General features: G+C 44.5%; 2 protein-coding genes across 2 annotated transcripts in view; one reads left to right on the forward strand and one right to left on the reverse strand.

Moving 5' to 3' along the window:
• THSD1 (thrombospondin type 1 domain containing 1) lies at positions 1-16590 on the forward strand. The gene is made up of 6 exons (XM_048499522.1): positions 1-354; positions 2174-2292; positions 7844-7983; positions 9731-10690; positions 12908-13072; positions 14262-16590. The coding sequence occupies exons 3-6, from the start codon at positions 7926-7928 to the stop codon at positions 15635-15637; spliced, it is 2559 nt and encodes an 852-aa protein (XP_048355479.1). The 5' UTR covers positions 1-354; positions 2174-2292; positions 7844-7925; the 3' UTR covers positions 15638-16590.
• LOC125434319 (fibrinogen-like protein 1) overlaps positions 16519-26214 on the reverse strand; it is a 17080-nt gene continuing 7384 nt past the window's right edge. The window contains exons 3-8 of the mRNA XM_048499535.1: positions 25354-25561; positions 22183-22342; positions 20274-20371; positions 20100-20188; positions 18657-18847; positions 16519-17799 (exon numbers count right to left, since the gene is read on the reverse strand). Of these exons, the coding sequence (XP_048355492.1) occupies positions 17622-17799; positions 18657-18847; positions 20100-20188; positions 20274-20371; positions 22183-22342; positions 25354-25561 (924 nt within the window). The 3' untranslated portion in view covers positions 16519-17621. The remainder of the gene's footprint in view (positions 17800-18656; positions 18848-20099; positions 20189-20273; positions 20372-22182; positions 22343-25353; positions 25562-26214) is intronic.

A 26214-nucleotide genomic window follows, 5' to 3' on the forward strand; every position in this document is an offset into this window, starting at 1 on the left:
CCCAGGGCGGGTCGGCCGGCTCCGTCTTTGCGCCCCGCCTGGCTTGGGAGGCGCAGCTCTGCACGGCTCGGAGGCTGGCGGCGGCTCCAGCCATGTGCCTGCCGGCCAGAGTTGCCGGGCGAGGGCGGCTGCTTTCCAGCGGGGCTTTAGCGACGGGAGCCCGGGGACCGCGTGGGACGCCCCGCGGGCGGAGGTGACACCTCGGAAGCCTTCGCGGGGGACCCCCCGAGGCTTCACGCTGCCCCAGTCGCGCCTGGTGTGAAGAGCGCCTCGTTGGCATCTGCGGTGCTTCCTGGCTGGCCAGACTTAGTGGGGCGATTAGCAGTGCAGGGAGAATTGGCAACCTGGCAACAGGTAAGCAGCACCTCCTGCCCTTAGGAAGGACTGGAGCAAAGACGGAAGGGGGGGGGGAGAGGAGCATAATGTATTCTTGGGGTGTGTGTGTGTAGAGAGAGAGAGAGAGACAAGTTCTAATTTCATTTAAATCACAGATGTCAAACTCGCGGCCCTCCAGATGTTATGGACTACAGTTCCCATCATCCCTTGCCAGCATCTTGCTGGCAGGGGATGGTGGGAACTGTAGTCCATAACATCTGGAGGGCTGCGAGTTTGACACCTGTGATTTAAACAGATAACATTCAGATTTCATACCTACTATATAATGGTGCTCTCAGCAGCTCAGAGCAACCAGATTCCCCAAAGAGTGGAGACGAAGGAAACAAAAAAGTGTTGACTATACATATTATCGGAGTAGAAGAGGCTGATTCTCAGTTGCTTTTTATAAAAGAGTTTACTATGTATAAAGGGAGGGTTCCATGAAGATAAAATAAGAAATCTTTTCTTTCCCATTACACATCTACATTACTGTACGTTTGGTTACATCTTGCTACCTATGTGCTGTCTCGGGCTCGTGGTGGTGATGTTTGTCTGCTCAAACAAAGAAACAGAGTTAACTTTATAACTTCAGATGTAAGTGCTCACTAACATCTAAGCAATGGCTATCTGACTGACCAATAGCTAATCAATAGATCAGGTCATAAATAGTGACTTCAGCAACTTGTTTACATACAAACGCTTAACCCTTTTATAACTGAGTTGTGACAGACACTTGCAAAATCCCAACAATTTTTCATTAGATGTCTTTGATTAGGATATTCATTTTAAAAACAGGCTCTTTGATGATGCTCTTTGAAAGGCACCTGACATTTGATGTTCCTGGAACAAGGAAGCAAGCCCAAGCAGGTTTTCTGGGAGCTAGTTAAGCAGAAGAATTTGTATTTATATCCCACCTTTCTCTTCTGTAAGGAGACTCGAACAGGCTTACAAACTCCTTTTCTCTTTCTCTCCCCACAAAAGCGGACACCTTGTGAAAAAAGTGGGGTTGAGAGAGTTCTGAGAGAACTGAGATTAGCCCAAGGCCACCAATCAGGCTTCCTATTGAGGAGCAGGGAAACAAATCCAGTTCACCAGATTAGAGTCTGCCACTCATGCGGAGGAACGGGGAATCAAAGCTGCAAATCCAGATTAGAGTTCAGTGCTCTTAACTGCTGCACCACACTGGCATTAGATGACCCAGGTTCACCTAATCTGGTCAAATCTCAGATGCTAAACAGGGTCAGCCGGGGCGTACCTCCCAGAGGGACGGGGGGTATCCTCTGTCCCCGGGCACTGCCCATCAGGTCATATGGGAGGGTGCACAAAATCACCCCCCCACACACACACCTTGAAGCCTGCCATGGATCCGTCAGGCACCTCTCGACACAAGTGGCACTTTGGTGGGCATGCGACAGGCTGCCTGCCCGGTGCCAGCTTCTGCTGGTCTCCCCACCTCTATCGGAGCCTGGCCTCCAACAGAGGTGAAGGGAGTCCCGGCAGACTGCCACAGGCCCGCTGGGTGCCCCTTGAGTCTGCCAGCCTTCCCACCTCTGTCGCAGGCTGGCCTGTCAGCAGGAGCCGACATCAGGCGCCCACTGAGCTGCTCGCCGCCTGCTGAGTGCCCCCCACCTCCCTGCAGGCTTCCAAAGGTAAGTGAGCTGAGCACCATTTCCCCCGATACGCCTCTGGGGTCAGCCCTGGTTAGTGCTGGGATAGGAGACGTTCAAGCAATACCAGAGTTGTTACGCAGAGGCGGGCAATGGCAAACCACCACTGATTTCTCACATTATCTTTGCAGATACAAGAGCTGGAAACAGTTTCTTCGTCTGTTTTTCAATGAAACCTTGAGATTCACAGAATATTACATTCTGTTGCGGTGACCAGCTTCTAAGACTGAGGTCTGGGCCGGACATGCTGGTAAGGTCCTGTGGAGGTTGAGAGAGTTCTGAGAGAACTGAGATTAGCCCAAGGCCACCAAGCAGGCTTCCTATTGAGGAGCAGGCAAACAAATCCAGTTCATCAGATTAGAGACTGCCACTCATGTGGCACACTAGATTAGAGACTGCCACTCACACCAGATTAGAGACTGCCACTCACACTAGTATCTTGCCCTTTTTCCAAGGAGCTCAAAGTAGCACACACAGTTGACTCGTTTTATCCTCACAACAACCCTGTAAGATTGATTAGGGCTAAGCAAGAGTCATTGGCCCAAGGACACATGTCAGATTTAAGATTTGAACTTGAGTTGTGGTTTAACACTAACTACTATACCCCTTTTGCTTTCTCAGTATGTATGCTAATGAGGCACCTTGCTTGGGATACATAGTCCATTTTCTTCCTTCCCACATGCTGTCCTAGAGCATTTAGTAGCTTTCAACCAGACACACTGCAAGGGCATGTCAGAGGGTGCTATCTGCTGGTGGTTTGGTGGTTTGGATTCAACATTTGGAGGTTATCAAGGGCTGCTCCATAGCCATATGATACTTTGTGTGGCTCTTGATGCTGCTACAAATACTGAGTTCTTTTCATCAGCAGTGGATAATCTAGATAGCAGTTTTCTCTCTGCTTTCTATGCCTCAGTCCCCTCCCTCCACCTTCAATTAAAAGAGCCCTTCGGGGGTTGGGCGGTATATAAGATAGATGAAATAAATAAATAAATAAATAAATAAATAAATAAATAAATAAATAAATAAATAAATAAATAATAAAAGAAATTGGGAATTGCTAGATCACTATATCATTATAACAATCTAATTCCACAGTCCACTAGTTCTCCAATTTCATTTTTAAAAGGTAAATCTCTAGCCCTTTTTGTTGCAGAGTTATGAAATGCACGAGTTGCATGTTTACCCTACATAACTGCAACAGAAAAGGGGTACAGGCATTTTTGTAAATTGAAAGCTAGAAGCTAGTATATTGTTACAACATATCCTTATAACACTTCCTTCAAACCCCCTATTCTTAGATTGTCTTAATAAAACCCTAAAAACCTAAATAAGAACCATATGTAAAAACACCTCCCTTCGACTCGTCCCTGCAGCCTCTAAAAATGAGCAACAAAATTAGTATGGTGAGTTTCCTCATAATACTTTAGAATCCACCATTTAAAAAACAAAAACCTAATGCCTTCCTATATATTCAGGGAATCGCACACATGTGAGCAAGACCTGCAAGAATACGCAGCTTCCCATCCACACAGCATCCAAAGGCACTTTGACTTTGAGCTTTCAAAAAAGATTGTCTCAAACCATCGCTCATTCTGCACATGCAGAATAATGCACTTTCAAACTGCTTTCAGTGCTCTTTGAAGCTGTGCGGAATGGCAAAATCCACTTGCAAACAGTTGTGAAAGTGGTTTGAAAACGCATTATTTTGCATGTGCGGAAGGGGCCCATGTTTGGAAAAGGTAGCAGCAAAGGATGAACAGGGGGCATCATGTGGAGGCTCCAAAAACCAGCAGTGCCATACAGAAACTAGAACAAACTATATGGTGACACCCATGCCTTGTTTTGAGGGGTAGATTTGTTCTGATTTTTGGAATCAAATAAGTGGTAGCCAGTTCGTCTCTGTTACCAGTATGATCCTATAGTTTGTCTCAGAAAAAGATATTACTAGAGTTGTATATTCCTCCACCACAGAACTCAGTATGCCGGACCATTTTTTGTTGTAGAATTCTCTGCCTGGGTCCTAGTGCCTGCCTAGCTCTTTTCTCCACCCACCCACCGGATCCGTTTGAAAGTATAAATACAAACTATAAATGCTCTTGTATCAAAGCACCATGTTCAATAATGCACAAAATAATGGTTTTGACAAAGGGAGCACATAAAAATGAATGATAATTCTTATACTTGTTCAGGACTATATTCTAATGTGGAAGCATTCAATTTTCTCAACCGCTGCACCTCAACTGACCATATTAACATCTTTTTCTGAGACAGAGTATCATCAGAGTTACACCCTTTTAAGTCCATGGAAGTCAGTTGTGCTTAGGCTGGTATAACTCTGCATAAGGTTTCATTGTGAGAGTTCCTTTGCCTGCAAATAAGTTCTCTGGAGATCGTTGCTGGTTTCTGATTTTTACCTCATACATACAGTTCTGTATTGGAGTCAAAAGTGCCGGTGCTGTTCAGGACTTGGGCTTTAATTGTAACTGCACCCTGAAACAGTCTTTGGATGACTCCCAGTTTCAAGCCTACACCACCACTTGATGAATCTATGCTTCTGTACTCTTACAGAGCGTTACCTAGTCTTTGTTGAGAGGAGGGAGGCCGACACGTTCTCAAAAGGATTATCACCATCCACAATAGAAACCTAAATAAGGGCACTGGGACATAAATAGGTCTGCCCCCCTCAACCGACTTCCGCCTTAGGATAAACACACTGACCATGGCAAACTCCCATACTGCACTGTTGTGAACTTGCGAGCAGATATCCTGGCAAACAGTGTTATGGGTGTGGTTCCTATTTTTTTTCGGGAGTTTCTATTGCCAGTATCACTTTTATTTTGTGGATCATATTGCAAATCTTGGCAACGCTACTGTTTTCGCCCACAGACGACTCAGAGGTTTTCAGTAATGTCATCCTCATGTGGACATTACTCTGCTGTAGCAGCAGTAATAGCTGATTTTCCCAGAGACAGGCTCATTCTGGCTTGTTTTTCCTCTTCCGCGACCCTTGAACTTCCCCTCTGAAACAATAGAAGGGCCTCACTTTCCTAAGCAGAGCCAATGCACAGCTTGCTGGTCTCCGGACATTCAGGCTGTTAAGCACACACCAGCTATATCCAATTTTCTCCTTACTCTTGGGTTCTTCAGCTTCATGGCAGCAAACTTTTTGGTTTAATATTTTCACACTGAACTAATGTGTGACGGTGAAATCTTGAAAGAAGCGTTTTCCCACTGGCTCCTTCTGCACATGCAGAATAATGTACTTTCAATCCATTTTCAGTGCACTGCAGCTGAATTTTACTGTGTGGAATAGCAAAATCCACTTTCAAACCATTGTGAAAGTGGATTGAAAGTGCATTATTCTGCATGTGCGGAATTGGCCTTAGTGCTCTCAATGTCCTTCTCTTTCTTTCTTTGCAGTTTCTAAAAATACATCCATCTTTGCCGCTTCTTTACCGTGTTTCCCCGAATATAAGACAGTGTCTTATATTAATTTTTGCTCCCAAAGATGTGCTATGTCTTATTTTCAGGGGATGTCTTATATTTCTGTATTCTGTTCGTCAGGCATGCTTCCGAACAAAAACTTTGCTACGTCTTACTTTTGGGGGATGCCTTATATTTCGCACCTCAGCAAAACCTCTACTACGTCTTATTTTCCGGGGATGTCTTATATTCGGGGAAACAGGGTAGCACTTTTCTTTCACTTTCACAGATAGTATTCTCTGGAAGAAGTGTTCTTTTCACACACGTACTTCTGTACAAAGAAGAAGAAGAAGAGTTTGGATTTATATCCCCCCTTTCTCTCCTGCAGGAGACTCAAAGGGGCTTACAATCTCCTTGCCCTTCCCCCCTCACAACAAACACCCTGTGAGGTAGGTGGGGCTGAGAGAGCTCCGAGAAACTGTGACTAGCCCAAGGTCACCCAGCTAGCGTGTGTGGGAGTGTACAGGCTAATCTGAATTCCCCAGATAAGCCTCCACAGCTCAGGCAGCAGAGCTGGGAATCAAACCCGGTTCCTCCAGATTAGATACACGAGCTCTTAACCTCCTACGCCACTGATAGGGAAGGCCACCTGGCAGACCTCTTATGGCTTATGAGCTGTAAGGTTTGCTGTGGCTCCAAGACAGGAAACACTGAAAGCTTAACACACACGCTGCATTACAAACCACAATGTTAAACTGCGGTGAAGTCTACTACCAGTAGAATTTTCAGGACTAGGTTGTCAGTCTGTTATGAGCTGAACACTGAGCAGATGCCAAGGTCAGAGGGCTGTAATAACAGCCTGTACATAATCTTGCACAGGCTTAGTATCAGTTGGATTTGGCTTTTCCCTTTTGCCCCACCCTCTCAGGTTCTTGCACCAGTGTAAGCACTGAGTGAGAGACAGTGTGGTACAGCGGTTAAAGTGTTTGGTCTAAGGTCTGGGAAACCCAGATTTGAATCTCCACTTTGCCATGGAAACTTGCTGGGTGACCTCAGGCCAGTCACATTCTCTCGCTCTCAACTCTGACAATTATTTGGGGGTGGGGGGGGTTTGGTAATATAATTTTGTTTATTTTTCTACAGAGAATTACAAAAATGAACAAAGGTTTAGGGGAAAAGAACAGATACAAACAATCTTAAAAGAAGACCAAACTTAAAAAAGAACCAGCAAATAATAGGAAAAAAAACCCAGGAAAAATGAAACGAAAGAGGAAAGGGAGTGAAGATTGGGGGGGGGGGGGCTGCTTCTGAAAGCCAAGAACCTAGCACACACCTACTGATCCTGGATGTGTCCAGAATGAGTAGGTCTCGTATTGACCCTCAACTAATTCACCTGTCAGACCCAGTCTGCTCATATGCCGGCAGATCGCTTCTTGCAGTAAAGTGTAGCATGGAGCTATTGAGAGCTCAAACCAGGCAGTTGAAGCACCAACTTCCCTGGAAGTAAACCTTGGCAAGTATTTGGATGGGAGACCTTCAAAGAATAGCAGGGCTGTGACATAAAGCAGGCAATGGCTAAGTATCTCTGAACTCCTCTTGCCTTGAAAACCCTACCAGGTTTTATTCCCCACTCTGTCGCCTGAGCTGTGGAGGCTTATCTGGGGAATTCAGATTAGCCTGTGCACTCCCACACACGCCAGCTGGGTGACCTTGGCTAGTCACAGCTTCTCGGAGCTCTCTCAGCCCCACCTACCTCACAGTGTGTTTGTTGTGAGGGAGCAAGGGGAAGGAGATTGTAAGCCCCTTTGAGTCTCCTGCAGGAGAGAAAGCGGGGATATAAATCCAAACTCTTCTTCTTCTTCTTCTACTTGATTGTTGTGTTGTAAGAACTAAGCATGTAAATACTAGAAAACTCCCCAGGGAATCACATGATGAGTAGAAAATCCTTCACTTCCTGAAGATGGGCCAACACTGCAGCATCGTTGAGGCAAAGCAAGTGTGGACTTCATCACAGATATCAACAGGACACCAACAAGGAGTCAGTGTATGAGGAGAATATACACATAAGGAAATAATGGGAAGGGAAAGGAGTTTGTAAGCTCCTTTGAGTCAACTTACAGCAGAGAAAGGGGGGTATAAATCCAAACTCTTCTTCTTCTGTGGGGTCGCCATAAGTCAGCTACGACTTGATGGAAAAAAAATAGAGTAGTATTATTGATTTAACAGGCACAGACTGAGCTGTCTATAGTACCGTTTCCCACACAATCAATCCGCAGTTGCTTCTTCTGCATGTTTGTCGGAAGCCAGGACTGCTTCTTTGCTAAAGTAGTTGGCGCTTCCTTAAGAGGCTGGAATGTGATTGGTGGATCTTTTTGCAGTGGCTGAAAGAAGCACAGCGTCGTTTTTGGACCTAGAAGGGGACATGTGGAGGAAAAGGGGCAGGGAGCCCAAGTGATCAGAATGACCCAGGCGTTGAAAGAGTTTTCCAATCTTCTGCTAGTTGTGCTCTGTGATTATGGTGAGTTTGTGGCGCAGGTGGAGGCGGGCAATGGTTCACAAAAGTCGGTTTGCAAAGTGTAGGTTTCAGTGGACTGGACACCTTTAACGTACGTGCAAATGAGTAATAAACCCAGAATACAGATAAGCAAGGTGACAGAATCAAATCTGCATTGGCCTCACTACCAAATGGCCTCTCCCTGCCGCATGGAGCTTTTGAAACCAGACATAAACAAATGAATCTCCACTGTTTTGATTGTGTGTTCCTGTGTTGCAGGGGGTTAGACTGGATGGCCCTTGGGGTCTCTTTCAGCTCCATTATTCTATGAATCCTGCCTTTAATGGTCTGCATAATAACCATGATTGTATGCTGCAAAGTTTCCACAGCTTCCTATAGCCAGTCTCATAAACTGTTCAGAAAATGGTGGCATGTTTTTAACCATCAAGGCAGATGACATGAGGCCAGATCTACACCTAAAAAAAAATTAAATCTGTGGAAAGAGGGGAGAAGCTGAGAGGGGTTCTGTTTCTCTGCACCAGTTTTCTTGCTGTGTCGTTTTCCTGACCTCCAACACCTTCCGCAATCCAAGACTGCTAGTTGTTTCTGGGAGGGAAACATGCAAGTTTTCTTGTTAGCAAATGTTCTCATGGGAACATACGTAAACTTCGTTGTTCGTGTGAAAAAGACTCAGGTATAGGCTCAGTTAAGGGGGGGAATGAATACCTGGGGATCTGCTGGAATTAAAGCTGATCTACAGAGATCCATTCCCCTGTAGAAAATGGATGCTTTGGAGATGGACTCAATGGCATGATACTCCAATGAGATCCCTGTCTTCCTCAGGATCCATCCCCAAATCAACGGTTTCCCAGCCTGGATCTGGTAACCCTATTTCCCCAGTCCAGCCCCACTTTGAAATCCTATCTGCTATGCTATTTCATAATTAAAATATGATCTGTTCACAGATCTTTAAGTATCGCATTTGGCTCAGCTCTACATTCACATATGATAATAAAGGTCTTTTTTTTTCTTTTGATGGCTATTCCTTATAGTATTCCTTTACGTTATGATTTTTAACAGCTCTTGTTAATGTTAAAATCAATTCTTATGAACTGCTGTATAAAAGGAATGTTTGTAAAAATGGTAGACTTCACTGAGCTTGAAATGGGAGGATCACATAAAGAGCTGGTAGTGCTTGTGACTTTTATTTATTTTTATATTAAATGGCCGCATGTAACTGAAGATTCATACGGTGCACGAGTAATTTCAGCTGTTGAGGCCCTTTCCGCGCATGCAGAATAATGCACTTTCAATCCACTTTCACAATTGTTTGCAAGTGGATTTTGCTATTCTACGATCCAGCAGCAAAGTGCGTTGAAAGTAGATTGAAAGTGCATTATTCTGCATGTGTGAAAGGGGCTTTGAGAGAGTCATTTGTTTTCTTTTAGGACAGCCATGGAGTAAAACTTCCATGTGGGCCAAAGGCCTGATGGTGTGTAGCGAGATTGCTGAAGCTGCTAGTCTGGCTGGCTCAGTTGGGGGTGGTGTATATTATTTGTTAAGACCCTACTTATGCCTCTGCTGTATGAGTGCTGTACAATAGGATTTAGATTCCAGGTTTAGAAACCTAATCTGTAAGATCCTTTCCAACTCTGACAATTTGCAGAGGTTATGTCAAATTTCCTGAGAAACCTCCCTCCTAAACCACGTTCCTTTCTCCCATCTACTTCTTGCTATACCTTAACAAAATTGTTGATTCCCTTCCTTCCAGTTCTTGGAGCAGTGGAATATCTTCTGCTAGAACAACCAACTCACGTAGTGTTCAGCAACAGTACCGTCTCGCTTGAGTTCCGCTATTACCATGGCGAGAACGTGACACTGAAAAACACGTCCATCTCGCTGCTAGAAGCGGGCACCAACCAAACCGTTGCAAAGAAAGAGCTCCCACAAAGCCAGGACCAAGATATTGTTGTATTTGAATGTTATCATTTTAAGACTGCCGGGAGCTACTGGTTCAGAATGGTCTCTGAAATCAGCAACGGCACCGATACCCGGTGGAATGAAGAGAGACTTCCTCTTAGCGTGACGTGGCCTGAATTTCATATTGATCTAAGGAGGACCTCGGAGAGACTTGGAAATTCCCTTCAGCTCGGACTGTTCACCAATGAACATTTATGCCAGATAAATAAGACAGTGATTTCTCTGGATGTCATAATGACTAGCAGCTTATATGATTTAGGAACACTGATTTCAAATGAGACTGTAGGTCTGAGAACTAGCAAAGAACTGTTTCTTTCTAGGTCCCAGTGGGTGACAGTTGACTGTCATGTTGTTGGTCTGTTAGCGTATGTTGCAGCTCTACTGAAACCAGTGAAGTCCCACTCAATCATTGCTTCAACAGGACCTGTAGACATTGTGCACAGATTTGGATACAAGATCATTGTGACGCAAGAAACAATGTGCGAGTCTTCCATTGTGGTTTCAGTCGTTCCTCCTCCGTGCACTTCCGCTGTGGGACACATTGCTGTGTTCAAAGATCCTCTTGAGCCTCTGAGTCCAAAGGCACCAAGGATACTTGAAAACATCGTGAACACAGAGGCCAATCGGATAGAATTCAACTGCACCATGTTTGACGAGGGAACAAATAAATACTGTTTTGAGTTTAGGCGTTCAAGCCGTATAGAGTCACCTCCGCGAGCGAAAGAATGTGTGCTAATTCTAAGGAATATTGGTCTGTATTGCCTTTCAAAAATGCTTTATCAGAAAAGTTCATGGGTTATGGTGGTCATATGCCATTCATCTGTGCACGGCAGAACCTAGAATGTAATTGTAATCTTACAGCAAAATGCATGATCTGTAGTCTTCTGAGCTGTACCCAGGGTGGAATTCTATAAGACCTTCTAGAACAGTGGTGGCAAACCTTTGGCACTCCAGATGTTATGGACTACAATTCCCATCAGCCCCTGCCAGCATGGTTCGCCACCCCGGTTCTAGAATCTTTTCTCCCATTTTCTGCTGGTCCTGAGCTGGATGATGACAAGGGAAGAGAGAAATTCTGTAACGTCTAATGGGGATCCCTTCCCAATGGATTCATCTTTACTTTGTGGGTGTGGGTAGATTGCTTAGAAGTTTCTGTCCTGTCTTCTTTCCTGTTGATTGTATGCATGAAACTAGTGGGTAAAGTCACCTGGAGATATAACCCCCATACATGGACAACATGCAACTTTGTCTTACACAGAAATTACTAACAAGCTAACTGGACAAGATTAAAGTAATAATGGTCTGTAAGCAGGCCAACAGGCCATGACATAGGGCAGCTGAAAGGGCCTCAGAAATCTGCCAGGGCCTACACCCATCAACCTGCCTTCCCACATTCTTCCCCTGCCACCCTCCCACATACCCTTCCTCTGGGCACCCTCAGGCACTCCTCCAATCTCACCTGTGCTCCTAGCTGAATATGCTGTCCAGTGATACCGAGAAGGGGTGCACAGCTGGCAGTAATTTTACAAAATGGAAGCCTCTGCCCCCCACACAGTGGAAGGGGTGGTGGTGAGTAGACTTTCAGGCAGGTAGGAGAGTAGACATCCATGGAGCATGCAAATTAGTGGGCAGAAAGACAAGTGGAAGCAGAGCGCCTGGAATAAGGCAGGGGAGGGGTCCCAGGGGATGGGATACTCTCTGCTTCAGACTCCCCCAAACCTGGAGTTGACCCTGTCCACGAGTCCTTTGATCTGGCTGCTTCACATAACTGTCTCCTGCACCTGGTTTTTTTTAAAAATCTCAGTATTTTTTGGGACAAATTGAAATGGATTAATTAAAAAGTATTGTGTTTCAGCATAAACTACAGTCCCGAGTATTTGACTGGGATTTGGTATGAAGGGTTTTGGCTAACTTTAAAAATCTGCTATAAGGAGGCAAGGGCTGGAAAGACTTGCTAATACCTAGTTGCCCACTCTTCTCTCGTAAACCAGGATACGTGCTGGGCGGATACATGAGGGGAGACGCATTGCTACCACTCTCAGCAAGCATCCCCAAACGGGTAGGCAGAGAATTATCTCTCCCAAGACCCCACTTGCCAGAAGGTATTCACCTAGAGTGTATTAGAAGAAGAGAAGAGTTTGGATTTATATTCCCCCTTTCTCTCCTGTAGGAGACTCAAAGGGGCTTACAATCTCCTTGCCCTTCCCCACTCACAACAAACACCCTGTGAGGTGGGTGGGGCTGAGAGAGCTCTGAAAAACTGTGACTAGCCCAAGGTCACCCAGCTGGCATTTGTTGGAGTGCACAGGCTAATCTGAATTCCCCAGAAAAGCCTCCACAGCTCAAGTGGCAGAGCGGGGAATCACAACCGGTTCCTCCAGATTAGAATGCACCTGCTCTTAACCACTACGCCACTTCTGCTCCTCATGTTACCATGAACTTGGTTCATGTTGGTCTTCACTGCTGACAGTATTATTATGGATAGGCCCTTCCTTCTCCAGATTTGTGACCTAGTGGCTCTCGAAGTCCATTCCTTGCCCTCCTCTCCTGTAGTGACCAGTGGCCGTTTCCCCTTTTAACTTGCTTATGCATCTGACGGATTCTTTGGATAGCTATATTTCTCATAAGAGATCTGAAAATTATGACTATCAGTACACATGTGAGACTTTCTTATGCTGAGTCAGAATATTGGTCGGTATTGTCAGCTCTGACTGTCAGGAGTTCTCCAGGATTTCAGTGAAAAGCAGTAATCCTAATTTAACCTAATTTAAGGATAGTGGGATGGATTTTAGCATTCTCCAAGGAGCCTTCCACTGACAGAAGAGCGACATAAGTTTCTTAGACTGGAGGAAGGCTTCAGACTTTGTTCAGTGGAGTGAGAGGATAAATGCTAAATCCACCCCATTACAATTATATAATTTCAAAGAATTAGTTGCTTTTAAGTAACACAACTTCAATCTATCCACAGGACACTGGAGTGTTTGGCAGGCCTGGAGCCCGTGTAGTGTGACCTGTGGGGACGGTGTCCGGGAGCGTTATCGCGAGTGTCTTGCATCGTTCCCAGTCCTTTTAAAACAAGGTTGCAATGGGAAGAATCAGGAGATTTCTCCATGTTCTTTGGAGGAATGCTCTAGTACGTAAGCTTGATGATGGGAAGACATCTCTGTTCCCTTCTTCCTTGAGCAGCTGTACGAGTTCTCTCTGTCCTAGACCTTATTGTTTGTGTGACAGTCAGGCAGATGGAGGTTAAAGATGGAGCCCAAATGTAGTCTGTGTCTAATAACAAGTGCTTTTATACGTTAGGTGTGGGGACAACATTTAGGAATGGATGCCTCTCTAATTGAGATGTATATTCAGATTTGTTACATCAGATTAATTTTGAGGCTATGATCAAAGAAAAAAACTTTTTGTAGTACAAATAGAGTTATAAGGAAGCACCAGTACACTTTATTTTGCATCTTTGATTCGTGTAAGTTAAAATGCTATGCATTTTCCAAGACTAGAAAGCAATGCATTTTCCAAGACTAGAAAGCAATGGAATAATAGGTGCTTGGTTTCATACAAAAAATGATATTTATTCATTTTTTTATATATATATATATAATAGTTTACTATGGTATTTATTTTGAATTACACATATAATATATGGGGGGCCATAACCTGTGGCCTCTAAAGGTCTTAATCTGTCCCTGCCCCCATCTTTATTGTTCCTTAAAACTTTTAAAACCTTTTAAAAGGGATGTACAAAGACAAAAATATAACAATAGTGGTGGTGGATCTACACATAATTTTCTATACGTTCTATTTTTTTTATATTTGAAAACCATTTTTATAAATTTATGGGTAGATCTGCCACCACTGTTGTTATATTTTTGTCTTTATGTATCTTTTAAAAAGTTTTTTTTCTGCAGCTACTTGTTCTTCTGCCTTTTAACAGCCACAGCAGCAAAAGTTACGCACAGATGTTTCTCAGAACACTTCCTAGTCCTCCTGTGGTTCCTGCCATCCCTACTTCTGCTGATCTAGGCAGATGGCATCAATGGCCCCCTCTCAGAAATCTTGTGGTACTAGCTGTTGAGGTACCTGTTAAGGCATGAGGGGGAAATCCTCCCATCGCCTTATTGTTAGTCTTGGCAGGAATACTTATTCTCATCTTAAGCTGTCCACCAAGAAGAGCTGATAACCCAGAAATAACTCATTTTTACTTGATGTCTATCTCTTGACAATTTACAGCTCCATGTTAATAGGCGTCACGTTTCCTAATTGAAAAAAATATCTTGTCAATCTGTAGATACCCAGTAAAGTTTTTTCCTTTGTTTCAGCCACTAAGTCTACACCAATCAGTACTCTGCATCCTGAAGGAGGCCAGAAGAGCAGTAATAATCTGGTAACTATTACTGGCATATCTCTGTGCTTGTCTATCATCTTTGCAACCATCCTTATCACTTTGTGGAGGAAGCTTTGCAAGGCTCACAAGTGTCGCACCCCCGTGCGCTGTGATTCTGCCCACTCACCCGGCTTCCGGAAGAATTCCGATGAGGAGAATATCTGCCAAGAGAGACGGCAGCGAGAGAGCTTTTCTGAGGGGAGAGAAGCCCCTTGTTCGGAATCTCTTGAGATACCTTTAAATTTCAGGAGAAGTCGCCATTTTGCCCATGAAGAAGAACAAGGAGGAGAAGTTTCTGGCACTGAGAGCTTTCAGGCCAGTGCTCAAAAAATAATCCCACCTATTTTCAGCTATCGCCTAGCTCAGCAGCAGTTGAAAGAAATGAAGAAGAAGGGTCTCACAGAAACAACCCAGGTTTATCACGTTTCCCAGAACCCTCTGGTGGACACTATGAGCACAGAAAACCAAGAGGCAACGGCGACAGCAAATAAGTTCAGAATCAAGTCTCCTTTTCTGGAGCAGCCACCCAACCTTCTCAATGTATCTGGGGAACGGCCATGTTCTAGCATGGATTTTAAACTGCCACGGGCCCGTCGTATCCTGAGCCCCAGCCAGACCTTAATTCATCAGCTAAGATATGAAGACAGAGGAGAGCAGCTAGGAACAGGCTACCCAAGATGCTCACAGTTCCGCCGGACAGCTAGTTTTCACGAAACAAGAAAAGCCAAGCCATTCAGAAAGAGAAGCATGTCGACCCTTCCACCACGTCAGACCCCACACTACCCTTGCCGGCCCAGAACAAGGGACCTTGTTCCAGACGAACAATATCATCTTAAATCTAAAGAGATCGTTGAGAATATAGAAGAGCTCCCCCTGTATCACAACACTGCTTCAGCTAATGAACCTTTGACCTATGAGCCACAGATTCCCCACCAATGGGAATCTCCTGGGAAAAAACTAGATCTAGTCAGTAGTCGTCAGACTACTACTTCCCAGGTACTATGTGCTGAAAGACCAGAGCAGAAGAGAAACAGAAAGGTCCCTTTCCAGAACCACAGGGATAGTTGGAAGAAAGAAACTCTCATATTATCTGTCAGAGAGAGCCAACAGAGAGTGAATACGCTCAGCCCTTCCCAGTACAGAAAGAGCAAATGCCAGAGCTTTCCATCAGACCCCAAATACCACTTTTATGACAACACTTCTTTTGGTCTAACCGAATCGGAACTGCAAATCATTGATCTGCCTGGATATTTTGGCTCCAACGAAGGAGATGAAACAAGTACTCTAAGCATGGAAAAACTGGTGCTTTGAATGGCATTCCGTTGACACAGAAGAAACTGTATGGTGATTGGCCAAAATGTGGTGAATGACTTTTAAAGTAACGCAACCGTAGGATTCAATTTCCATCTCTGCCGCAAAACGACCCAGTTGTTACTGCTATTCCCACTTTTGTGAATACACACCTAACTGCCTAGGAAAAGATTGTGAAAATGGATACTCTGACATACAGATAAGTTCCAGATTTTTCTACTGTGTTGCCATATTCACTGATCCTGTCACAGCTGGTTTATGAACTGATCCCAGATGCTCCTTAGCAGGACCAACAGTTTATAAGGTTGGGTTCCAGGGCCCAAGTGGTAGTTCTTATCCAACAGCCAGTTACAGCAGCCGCCCTTTGCAATAATTCTCTCTCTTATCCCAGTTCTTCGTTTGAGCAATTGGGGAGGGCGTACATGTGGCACCGGCACTCAGAGGCCCATCTGAGTAAACATGGATTGGGCACCTATGCGTGTGATAAATTTGCAGTGAGATTATAGAGGTACTTGGGGAACCACCAGACTGCTTTGCCTCCATGAGCTTAACAGGGGAGCTCTTTTATTTTAATTGTGGTTTGCTTTCCAGAAACGACACCAGCTTGTTAGCTTTCCAGATTTAGCAAAGCTCTGCTTCCAGTTATAAATTAGTCCTCTTGTTCACAGAAACAGGAGAACCACCTTCAGAACTCTACAGGAAATGTATCCTTCCAGACCCCAAGAGACTACTACTGAAGTACCAGCAGAAAATTCTATTTTGATTACATATTTTGGACTTATTCTCTCCCATGACCAGTGGACAAATTGATCTAGCAGGTTGCTCCTGTATGTTTGTACCCTCCCGCTCCCCGAAAGTATAAATGAGAAAAGAAGCACAAACAGTTTAGAAAGTAGTTTATACTACATGGATTAAAAAATACTGATACAAAAATAAAGGAACTTTTCATATAACTACATTTCCTAATACTTGGGTTGGGGAAGACATGTTTTCCATTATTGCTGCCAGTTCCTTAATTTCATTCCACAGATTATGAATATGCACACAATCATTTTATCCTATAGCATCGCTATTTGCACTTTTTTGAGGGAGAGGTCTCAGGTAATATATGGCCCAGGTGCTATGTTCAAACATCCACTCCCAGCAAAGATGTGCAGGGTTTTGTTAGAATATCAACATGTTCTATTTTTAAAAAACATATTTTAATTTACTCAAAATAAAATGTAATTCTTCTAGGAAAAGAGACAAAGTCTGCTTCTATTAGATTTCCCACTTTGGGTTTTCCTTCCCCTCCAAACCTTCCAGAGCCAATAAACTATATAATGGGAAGGACTCTGATACATCATTTTTTAAAAAAAGGATTGTTGTGCCAAATGGTTTCTCTTTGGGGGAAATGTTTTAATTTTGGGAATAAGGGGAAGGTATTCCGTGCACTCAACGAAGAAAAATGGATTATACAATTTTTTGCAGAATTGATCACTGCTGGATGGTTTACAACATTTTCATATTTTGTTTTTGCAGGACAAAAGGGTTTTTTTCTGTAATTGAGAATGTTGCATCTGTTTCGAATTAGGAAAACAAGCTTGAGGACTGTTTTACACATTTCTCTGGGTAAACTGAGCAACACCTTCCTTCTTAGTTCTGGCTGGTTGACAGTTCTATTCTCCCCTCAACAGTAACCTGTTTCTGCTAGTCTGTGCTACAGAGGAAAAGCCATAGGAACATGATTCTTTACCTGGCCAATTAGCAGAATCAGACAATCAACTGCTACGAGAAGCCCAAAGCAGAACACAGCATGGGAACTGCCCCATAGCTCATGATGTGTTCGCTGTAAAAATTTTAGAAGTCGCTGCTGAGCCGGTGTAGCTCTAGTTTTGTCACTTGCAATTGAACTGATCTTTAAATCTAACTGAAGAATGCATATAATACCTAAAAGGATTTATTTGCGCTGTATACTGTCTTTGACATGCATACTGGGATCGCTTTAGTGTTCACCATCTCCACTCTGTATGTCAACAAAAGACAGGAGCCTGATCTTCATGGCGGTGTATTTGAGAGAATACCACAGCCCTCGCCATGTTGCCCAAACGACTCCGTTGTCAGTGGAACCGGTATATTCCCCGTTGTTATAATATTGTCCGTTGAGGTTTGCTGCATGGCATCTGGTGGACATGAAGGGAGGAGAGGTCAAAACAAGGGGTTAGCAGAGGACAAAACTTCGGCACAAATTCATAAAGCTACTGTTGTGAATACTTAAGTTTGCTTTCAGTGTTATGATCTTGTTGAAAAAACATAAAGCAAAAAGTTACTCCTCCCTCAGTCTTCTCTGTGCAAAACCTTGGTTACCTCATAAACCAAATATGGGTACAGTGTAAAACAACAAGGACAAACAAAACAACTGTGCCCCTGGCTGCCATGTCAAAGATCACTCTCAAGCCTAGAAGGTGCAAAAGAAATTTAAAGTGCAGTGCAATCAAAATATATACAAATATGGCAAAATATTCCCATGTCATAAATCCATATCATAACCTAGCAGCTTACAATCAATGTAAACAAGTTGCATATATAAGGTAGGTGAACAAACACCATCCAAATACCATAAGCTGCCAGAATGTAATCCAACTGGTGAAGTCTTTATGCACACTGGAAAGACACAAAATCTCTATGCGTGCACTTGAGGTACAATACTAAGTTCCCTCGGTGACTTCCCAGTAGATTTAAAGACAAAACGCAGTCAAGCAAGGTTCCATAGGGTCAGAGCCATGAAAGTTCATAACCGTTAAGTCCAAAACGGGCTTCTATGGTAAAAGATCCATGTTTTCAACAATGTCTTCTTCAGTGGAATAGTATATCAGAAAACTATATTGCATGAGCCACAATTTCATCTTATGCGTGATCAGACAGACCTCTGAAATCCTTATCTCCCATGTTTGGAGCAACTATACAAGGGACCAAGTAAACTGATTCAGCTTCTAGAGCCCGCTCGTCCTGTCGTGTTTCACATAACTTGTCAACTCACCTGTTATACCACCACCCGCTTTTGTTCTCTTCTGCACAGTTGCCTTTCAGGAACCTGTCGTTGTCCTTGTCATAGGTGGAGAACTGCATTCCACTGAGTGATGCCGACCACTGTTGCTCATAGTTGCCCCCTCCAGATAAAGCATCCCCTGCAGTCCCAGAGAAGGTGCCAAACCATATCCTATACTTATCCTACAAGTAATGCCATGAAAAACATCTGTTAAGAAGGGTCAGATATGAGTAACCAATTACATGGTCCAGTGTACAGAAAGACATCTCCATCTAGAGACCTTCATTAGTCTTCCTTATGAGGAGAGGCTGCAGCGTTTGGGACACTTTAGTTTGGAGAGGAGACGTCTGAGGGGGGATATGATTGAAGTCTATAAAATTATGCATGGGATAGAAAATGTTGAAAGAGAGACATTTTCCTCTCTTTCTCACACTACTAGAACCAGGAGGCATACATTGAAAATGCTGGGGGGAAGAATTAGGACTAATAAAAGGAAACACTTCTTCACGCAATGTGTGGTTGGTGTTTGGAATATGCTGCCACAGGAGGTGGTGATGGCCACTAAGCTTTAAAAGGGGCTTGGACAGATTTATGGAGGAGAAGTCGATTTATGGCTACCAATCTTGATCCTCTTTGATCTGAGATTGCAAATGCCTTAACAGACCAGGTGATCGGGAGCAACAGCCGCAGAAGGCCATTGCTTTCACCTCCTGCATGTGAGCTCCCAAAGGCACCTGGTGGGCCACTGCGAGTAGCAGAGAGCTGGACTAGATGGACTCGGGTCTGATCCAGCTGGCTTGTTCTTATGTTCTTATGTCTTCCTGATGACTTATGGCAACCCCATAGGGTTTTCAAGGCAAGAGATGTTCAGAGGTGCTTTGCCATTGCCTGCATCATGACCCTGGTATTCTGTGGAGGCCTCCCATTCAAATATTTGCCAGGGTCTACCAGAGGAGTATCAGGGGGAAATGGTGCTTGAGAACAACACCTGCTCTGAACGCCTCCCTGCTCTCAGGGGTGGGACTCGGGGGTAGGGGCGGCTCAGACAGGCATTGCAGCGACAGCAGTCTGGCAGCGCTCCCGAGCCCTGCCCCCGAGGGCCTGGGGAGGGAAGGAGTCGGCTCTGATGGGCGCCGTGGCAGCAGGCCAGCTCTGTCTTTAGGTGCCTCCCCCACGCTGACCCTACTGTTCCGAGGGTGGGGGGGTGATTTTGACCTCCCCCCGCTGTTGTGCCCTGGGTAATTTGACCCCGCCTGTCCCCGTGGGTGGTACGCCACTGACTTCTGAGATCTGAAGAGATGGTAGCCTGGCCCAATCCAGGTCTGTATTAAGTATGACTTTCTGGAGCATTTATAGAGCAGATCCCCTCCCAGTATTTATTCTCACTGACAAATAGGGACATCTTTTTCAATGACCTCAAAACTGATTACCGACCTTCCCATTCTTCATCTGAAAATTGTCATAAATGGCATATCTCGTCTCCCCCTGCCAGTCCATCAGGTCAATTTTCAACAACGCTTCCCCTGGAATATAAAGTGCTATGTTAGGGGGGAAAAATGGACAAGAATGGGTTTACAAGATTCGAGCACACAGAAGGATTGTCCTTACCTCTCTGCAGCAGGTGATAGATCTTATCATTTCCCAGCCAATATTCATCGTCTTTGCCCTGGAGCTGTCCAAACCCCTGTTTGTAATCAGCCCATCTTCTGCAGGGAAGAGACACACACATTTAAATATTGGCACACAGTTACAACAGAGTAGAATTCCTACATGCCAGCTTCCAAGTTGACGGTGCCAGCTTATTCGTCAGCTCTGTGCAAGTAGACTGTGTTATTGTTATCTCTAAACCAAAATATGTGGGTACAAGCACATATTTCACATGAAGGTAAAAGACACAAGTTCCATGTAGGGCAGTGATGGCGAACCTTTTTGAGACCGAGTGCCAAAATTGCAACCCAAAACCCACTTATTTACTGCAAAGTGCCAACATGGCAATTTAACCTGAATACTGAGGTTTCAGTTTAGAAAAAACGGCTTGCTCCGAGGTGTACGTTATTCGGGAGTAAGCTTGGTGAAGCAATCGTGCAACTCTTCGAATGGGTGAATCACGACCCTAGGGTTTACTCAGAAGCAAGGCCAGCCTAGATATATGAGTGTGTGTGTGTGGGGGGGGTGATTTTCCATTCCCCCTACATAATGAACTCTGTGCGCACGTGCCCACAGAGAGGGCTCTGAGTGCCACCTCTGGCACCCGTGCCATAGGTTCGCCACCACTGATGTAGGGAAAAGGAAAGACAGTATTTTGCCTCACTGAGATAATTGTGTCTCATAATACACCCGGATTTGAATAGCTCCAGGCTAGCCTGATCTTGTCAGATCCAGAAACTAAGCAGGGTCAGCCCTGGTTAGCATTTGGGTGGGTGACCTGTGAGGGCTAATAGGGGCATGACACAGAGGCAGGCAGTGGCAAAGCGCTTCTGACGTCTCTTGACGTGAAAACCCTATGGGGCCACCGTACATCAGCTGTGACTTGATGGCACACACACACACACACCCCAAGCATTTCCTGATTAGCCTCCAAGATGTTTTCTCCTTCTTCCAGTGATTTTGAAATCTTGGGATTTTGTAGCATTAGAGATTACCAGCTATCCAAAATGACAGCAGGTACTAACAGGCAAAAATATGACTTTTTATTAACACAGAAGTTTTCAAATGTCTTTCTGCACAGCCCAAAAAAGATAGCTATTTAATGACACAATGACCCTTTCGATGCCCCCTGACATGCATAGCGATGGCTCAAGGTGAAAGTCTTAAGAGCCGTACCAAATACGTGGGCGTCAAATATCAAAATATGTGTGAGTTGCTGTAAACAGGCAAGATTGTTTCACAGTACTGTGAGTCAAGTGCAAACATTGAAGGTATTCTAACAAAGCCACTGAGTACAGATAAGTTCTACAGTCTGGTGTATGACTTAGGTCTGACTGAAACCATACAAAGTGCAGACAACTGAACTGTATGCTGTATGTAAACTGTATCGCATTGTATGACCTGTAACTGTGTACTACTGTGTATGTAAATATTGTAAATATGATGTATATAATAGTGAATAGTGAATATTGATAAACAGACCATGTGTACAGCAAATGGAAGGGGTGTCAGAACTTGGAAAGTAAAGTGAAACATTTGCTGCACTCATGAGTCCTTGCAGAGATGTGAGCCAAGATAAGGCAGGACTACCTGCAGGTGCAGAAGGAATGCACGTTGCCTGGCAACAAGCCTTCAAGGTATAAAGTGAGCAAGGTCTTGCTTGTATGGTGTGTGGTAGTATAGCATTGCTGTGTGAAGAGTTCTGTAGTTGGTCTGAGAGAAAGCAACTGCTTGGTTCAGTGTGCGCTTGTTTTCTGAAGCAACAAGATAAAAAAGCCTTCCTGCTGTCTCTTCCTTGTGTCATCTTGCCTGACCTGGGTTGGTGAGCTGTGGAATGCGCTGACACTATTGACCATCCTCAGCCACATACCTGTAGAAATTCTCTTTGCCATTGCTGCGCCGTTGTATCACAGTCCATCCTTCCCCATCTGACATGTCGCAGTACACAAGAAAAGGTTCTCTATCTGCTCTGGGCTTAATTCTGTAATAGCCACTTTCAGTTTTGCCACTGTTAAGCACCATTGCGCAATCTAAGCAAAATAACACAGCAAGGAGAGACGGGGATTGGCACAGGGGTGCTAAATCAATACAGAGGTAACATTAACACAGCATCTGCGACCAGAGGCGTAGCTCCAAGGGGACGGGGGGTGCGCAACGCACCAAGCGAGTGCCCCTGTGGGGGTGTGGCGAGGGCGTTCCGGGGGTGTGGTGGGGGTGTTCCAGGGCATGGCGGGGGCATTCTGGGGCAGAGGACACACCAGTGCACCGGGCGCTTTCCCCCCTTGCTACGCCTCTGTCTGTGACTGGTGTGGCTAGACAGCTGGTGTACAAGACCTTGAATAATGAAAGGGGATGAGGAAGAAATGACAGAAATCACAAGCATGCTGACCGGACTGTCCTCTTCAATCACTGCATGCTGTAACCACAAAATATTGGAAAAGACCATCTACAAAGCCATCATCACATCATTGCATTCTAGCTGTTTCAGCCTGTGGCATTTTGAACATTTGTATTCTCGCCAAGAGGCATGAGCCTTTTTTCAACCACCTGTTCACCACGCTGCACCCACAAAATATTGGAGACAATCTGCAAAGCCATTATCACATTCTAGCAAAACGGGCCCCAGGGTGGGACATATACGGTGCGACTGGCTTGGATCTTTGTGGCTTCCATGGAGAACGACAGGGCAAAGTAAACCGGTTGGAATATGATTCTGTTCCACCGGGTCTAAACAAAAGCTTTCTACATTCCTGGTTGGTAAGGTGATGGGTGGTATTGAAAACTTGCCCAAATATTGACTAGGAATAGTAGCAGAGGTGGGATCTAGCAGGTTCTCACCAGTTCCTGAGAGTGGGTTACTAATTATTTGTGTGTGCCGAGAGGGGGTTACTAATTGGGTCCGCTTTTCCATCTCCACGCCCTCGCCTCCCCGAGAGGCATACTGCCTTTGAACGTGATGGTTCCATATAGCAATTGCGACTAATAATGTAACTCCCTGAACTGGGTTAATCCCTTTCAGGTACTGCAATTCATGGATTCTCAGCCTTTCGTACCTTTTATCTCAGCAGTCTCTATCAAAGAACCTGTGTGTTTCACCATTGCTGTGTTCAGATTTGTGAGTTGAGGCATTTTCTATAATGTGATGATGATTTAGAAATGACCTGGTGCAAAAAAAATTGTTGGGGTCGTGATGGGGTGGCTGCCCATGGGGGGTGGGGCATCCAACTCAGGTTTTGCCCAGGGCTCAGGTTTGCCTAGGTACGCCTCTGTCCCCTTTGCTGAGGGGGGGCTGGCGAGGGAACCTGTTACTAAAATTTTTGGATCCCACCACTGAATAGTAGTAATAATAAGTTTATTGTCTTGGCCATAGGCCTTCACAATGCCCAAACACTGATTGTTGCAAATAATAAGATGCATAGTATGAAAGATTTTAAAAAGCCCTTTTCCGTTGCAATGCTTTCCCTCCTCCCTTCTCCTAGAGCTCCAACAGATTTGCATCCCTTCAGTCACTGTTAAATTTCTAAAGGAAACTGTAGACGCCATTACTTTGCAGGAGAATCACAGGCACGCTGAAAGCTGGACAGCCTCTGTTATGTCAGATGGTCTGAAATCATAATACGACACCTAGGTGAATAAAAAAGACTCCTGCCTCTTGGCGAGAATACAAATGTTCAAAATGCCACAGGCTGAAAAGACCATATCAGGTTACCATAGACTTCCTGAGGTGGATTCCCAGAGTGGAAAGCTAATGATTCAACCTGACAAACGCACTGTGGTAATCTGCAAACAGACAAATACCTCATGTCAAAACAGAAAATTCCATGTGGTAATTGTAACTGATTTTAGATAATGCCTACAATCAGCAAGGGCAAGAACTGATTTTAGATAATGCCTACAATCAGCAAGGGCAAGAACCTGCCATGGTTCAATGGTAGAGGACTCACGTTATATACAGAAGGTCGGAGGTTTAAATCTTCTGCTCTCCAATTAAATTCTTTCAGGTCCAAACTACACATTACAAATACCACATCATTTCAATGGGGGGTTGCAGCCAAATGAGAACCAATTCAGATCAGGACTGCAGACTGAAGGGAGAAGGAACTCCTGTTTTCTTTCCTGATCTGAAGCAGCCCATGGATACTATTTATCCTGTTGGGGTTAACACACATGCAGCTCTCTGTCAGGGCAAATAATGCCCCCCCCCCCAAGCCATTTTGGGTTGGGAAAATGGTGCTGAGAGGAGGCTTGAGCTCATCTTCCCTTAGGCTATAATTCTGATCTGAGCCACGCCCCTGTGGTGTTCATGCATCCCTATCCTTTTATGCTCATCCTTATTGTACTTTATTTATAACGGCTTGTATTAGGTTTGTCCTTCCTTAGCCACTGGGTGGTGAGTGAGATAATATTAGTGCACCTGGGATATTGATGTATATGAGCCTAATGGTTTTAATGTGGGTTGTTAGCCACCCTGAGTCAACTCTAGTCGAGACAGGGTGGGATGAAAGTCAAACAGACAAATAACCAAACAAATTTGCACTTGGCATTCTGCTGCAAATCCCGAGGGCAATCTCATGGAAGTTTGACACTCAGGTAGCAAGTTTTGGGAGTCTCTCACAGAGACTCCAGAATACTGCTGTCAGACAGAGAGGCTCTATTGGGCTCATGGGCCCAATATCTGACTCAGTATAAGCAGCTCCTTATGTTCATAAAAACAACAACAACAAGAGTAGTTGGATTTATCTCCTCCCTTCCTCTCCTGTGAGGAGACTCAAAGGGGCTTACAAACTCCTTTCCCTTCCTCCATCACAACAAACACCCTGTGAGGTAGGTGGGGCTGAGAGAGCTCCAAAGAACTATGACTAACCCAAGGTCACTCAGCTGCCATGTGTTGGAGTGAACAAGCTAATCTAGTTCACCAGGTAAGCCTCCACAGCTCAAGTGGCAGAGCGGGGAATCAAACCCTGTTCTCCAGATTAGAGTGCTCCTGCTCTTAACCACTATACCATGCTGGCTCTCAAGAGGCAGGTTCCACCAAATTTACCTTGGTCATAGACTAACAGGCTTCCACTAGTTGTGGGCAAAACCATATTCTGTCGTGTTCTCATGGCTGAGAAAATCTTGCTCTTTTTTCTGTGGTAGTTGTTCCCCAAGAGGTCTCTCAGCTGTAGTTCACACACATGGGATAGGTCTTGGAGCATTTTTAACCTCTGTTGTAGTTTACTGTTTTCTAACAGGCAGTCATGCTTTTCCTGAAAGGGAGAAGTAAAATATTTATTTTAAGTGGAATGATTAAGAATTTTTACAGAGTCAGATCAATCAGAGAAACAGCTTCTCTTAACAGTATTCTTAGATGTCTTTTCATTACTTGCTTGCTGATTCAAGCAATGTATCTCCTGTTATACTTGCAAACAGTTAGGGTGGGGATGACCTGGGTGGGGATGAGCACCAGCTGAAGAAAATCGCCCAACTCATTTAACCCCAGATGGAGAAGGAAATGATTTAGGAGGCTTATTAGTTCTTGGAAGCAAAGCACTGTCTAGCCATTCAGGGGAGTGACTCACGTGATGTGAAGAAACTTTTGACGTGTAGTCGCTTCCCTGTGCTCCTTGGAGAAAGAGTGAAGTAAAAACACTGTAGATGTTATTTTACCACCACTAATAATAATAATAATAGTGATGCTGATGAAGAGTTCCTGTTTTGTACCAGGAACCAGATTGTTATTCTTGTTATGGGTCTATACCTGGACAACAGAAGGCTTTGGTTTTTGGTGAGAACTGGACTAATCAAACTACCCCAACAAGTAGCAACCCTTGTACTCTTCCTGACTAAATGTAATAAGCCTCTTCAAGAGATTTGTCCCTACATGGAAATGACTAGGTCTGAGTTATCTCAGCTGTTCTGA

This window comes from Sphaerodactylus townsendi, linkage group LG01 (assembly GCF_021028975.2).
Source record: "Sphaerodactylus townsendi isolate TG3544 linkage group LG01, MPM_Stown_v2.3, whole genome shotgun sequence".
Classification (NCBI taxonomy): Eukaryota; Metazoa; Chordata; class Lepidosauria; order Squamata; family Sphaerodactylidae; genus Sphaerodactylus; species Sphaerodactylus townsendi.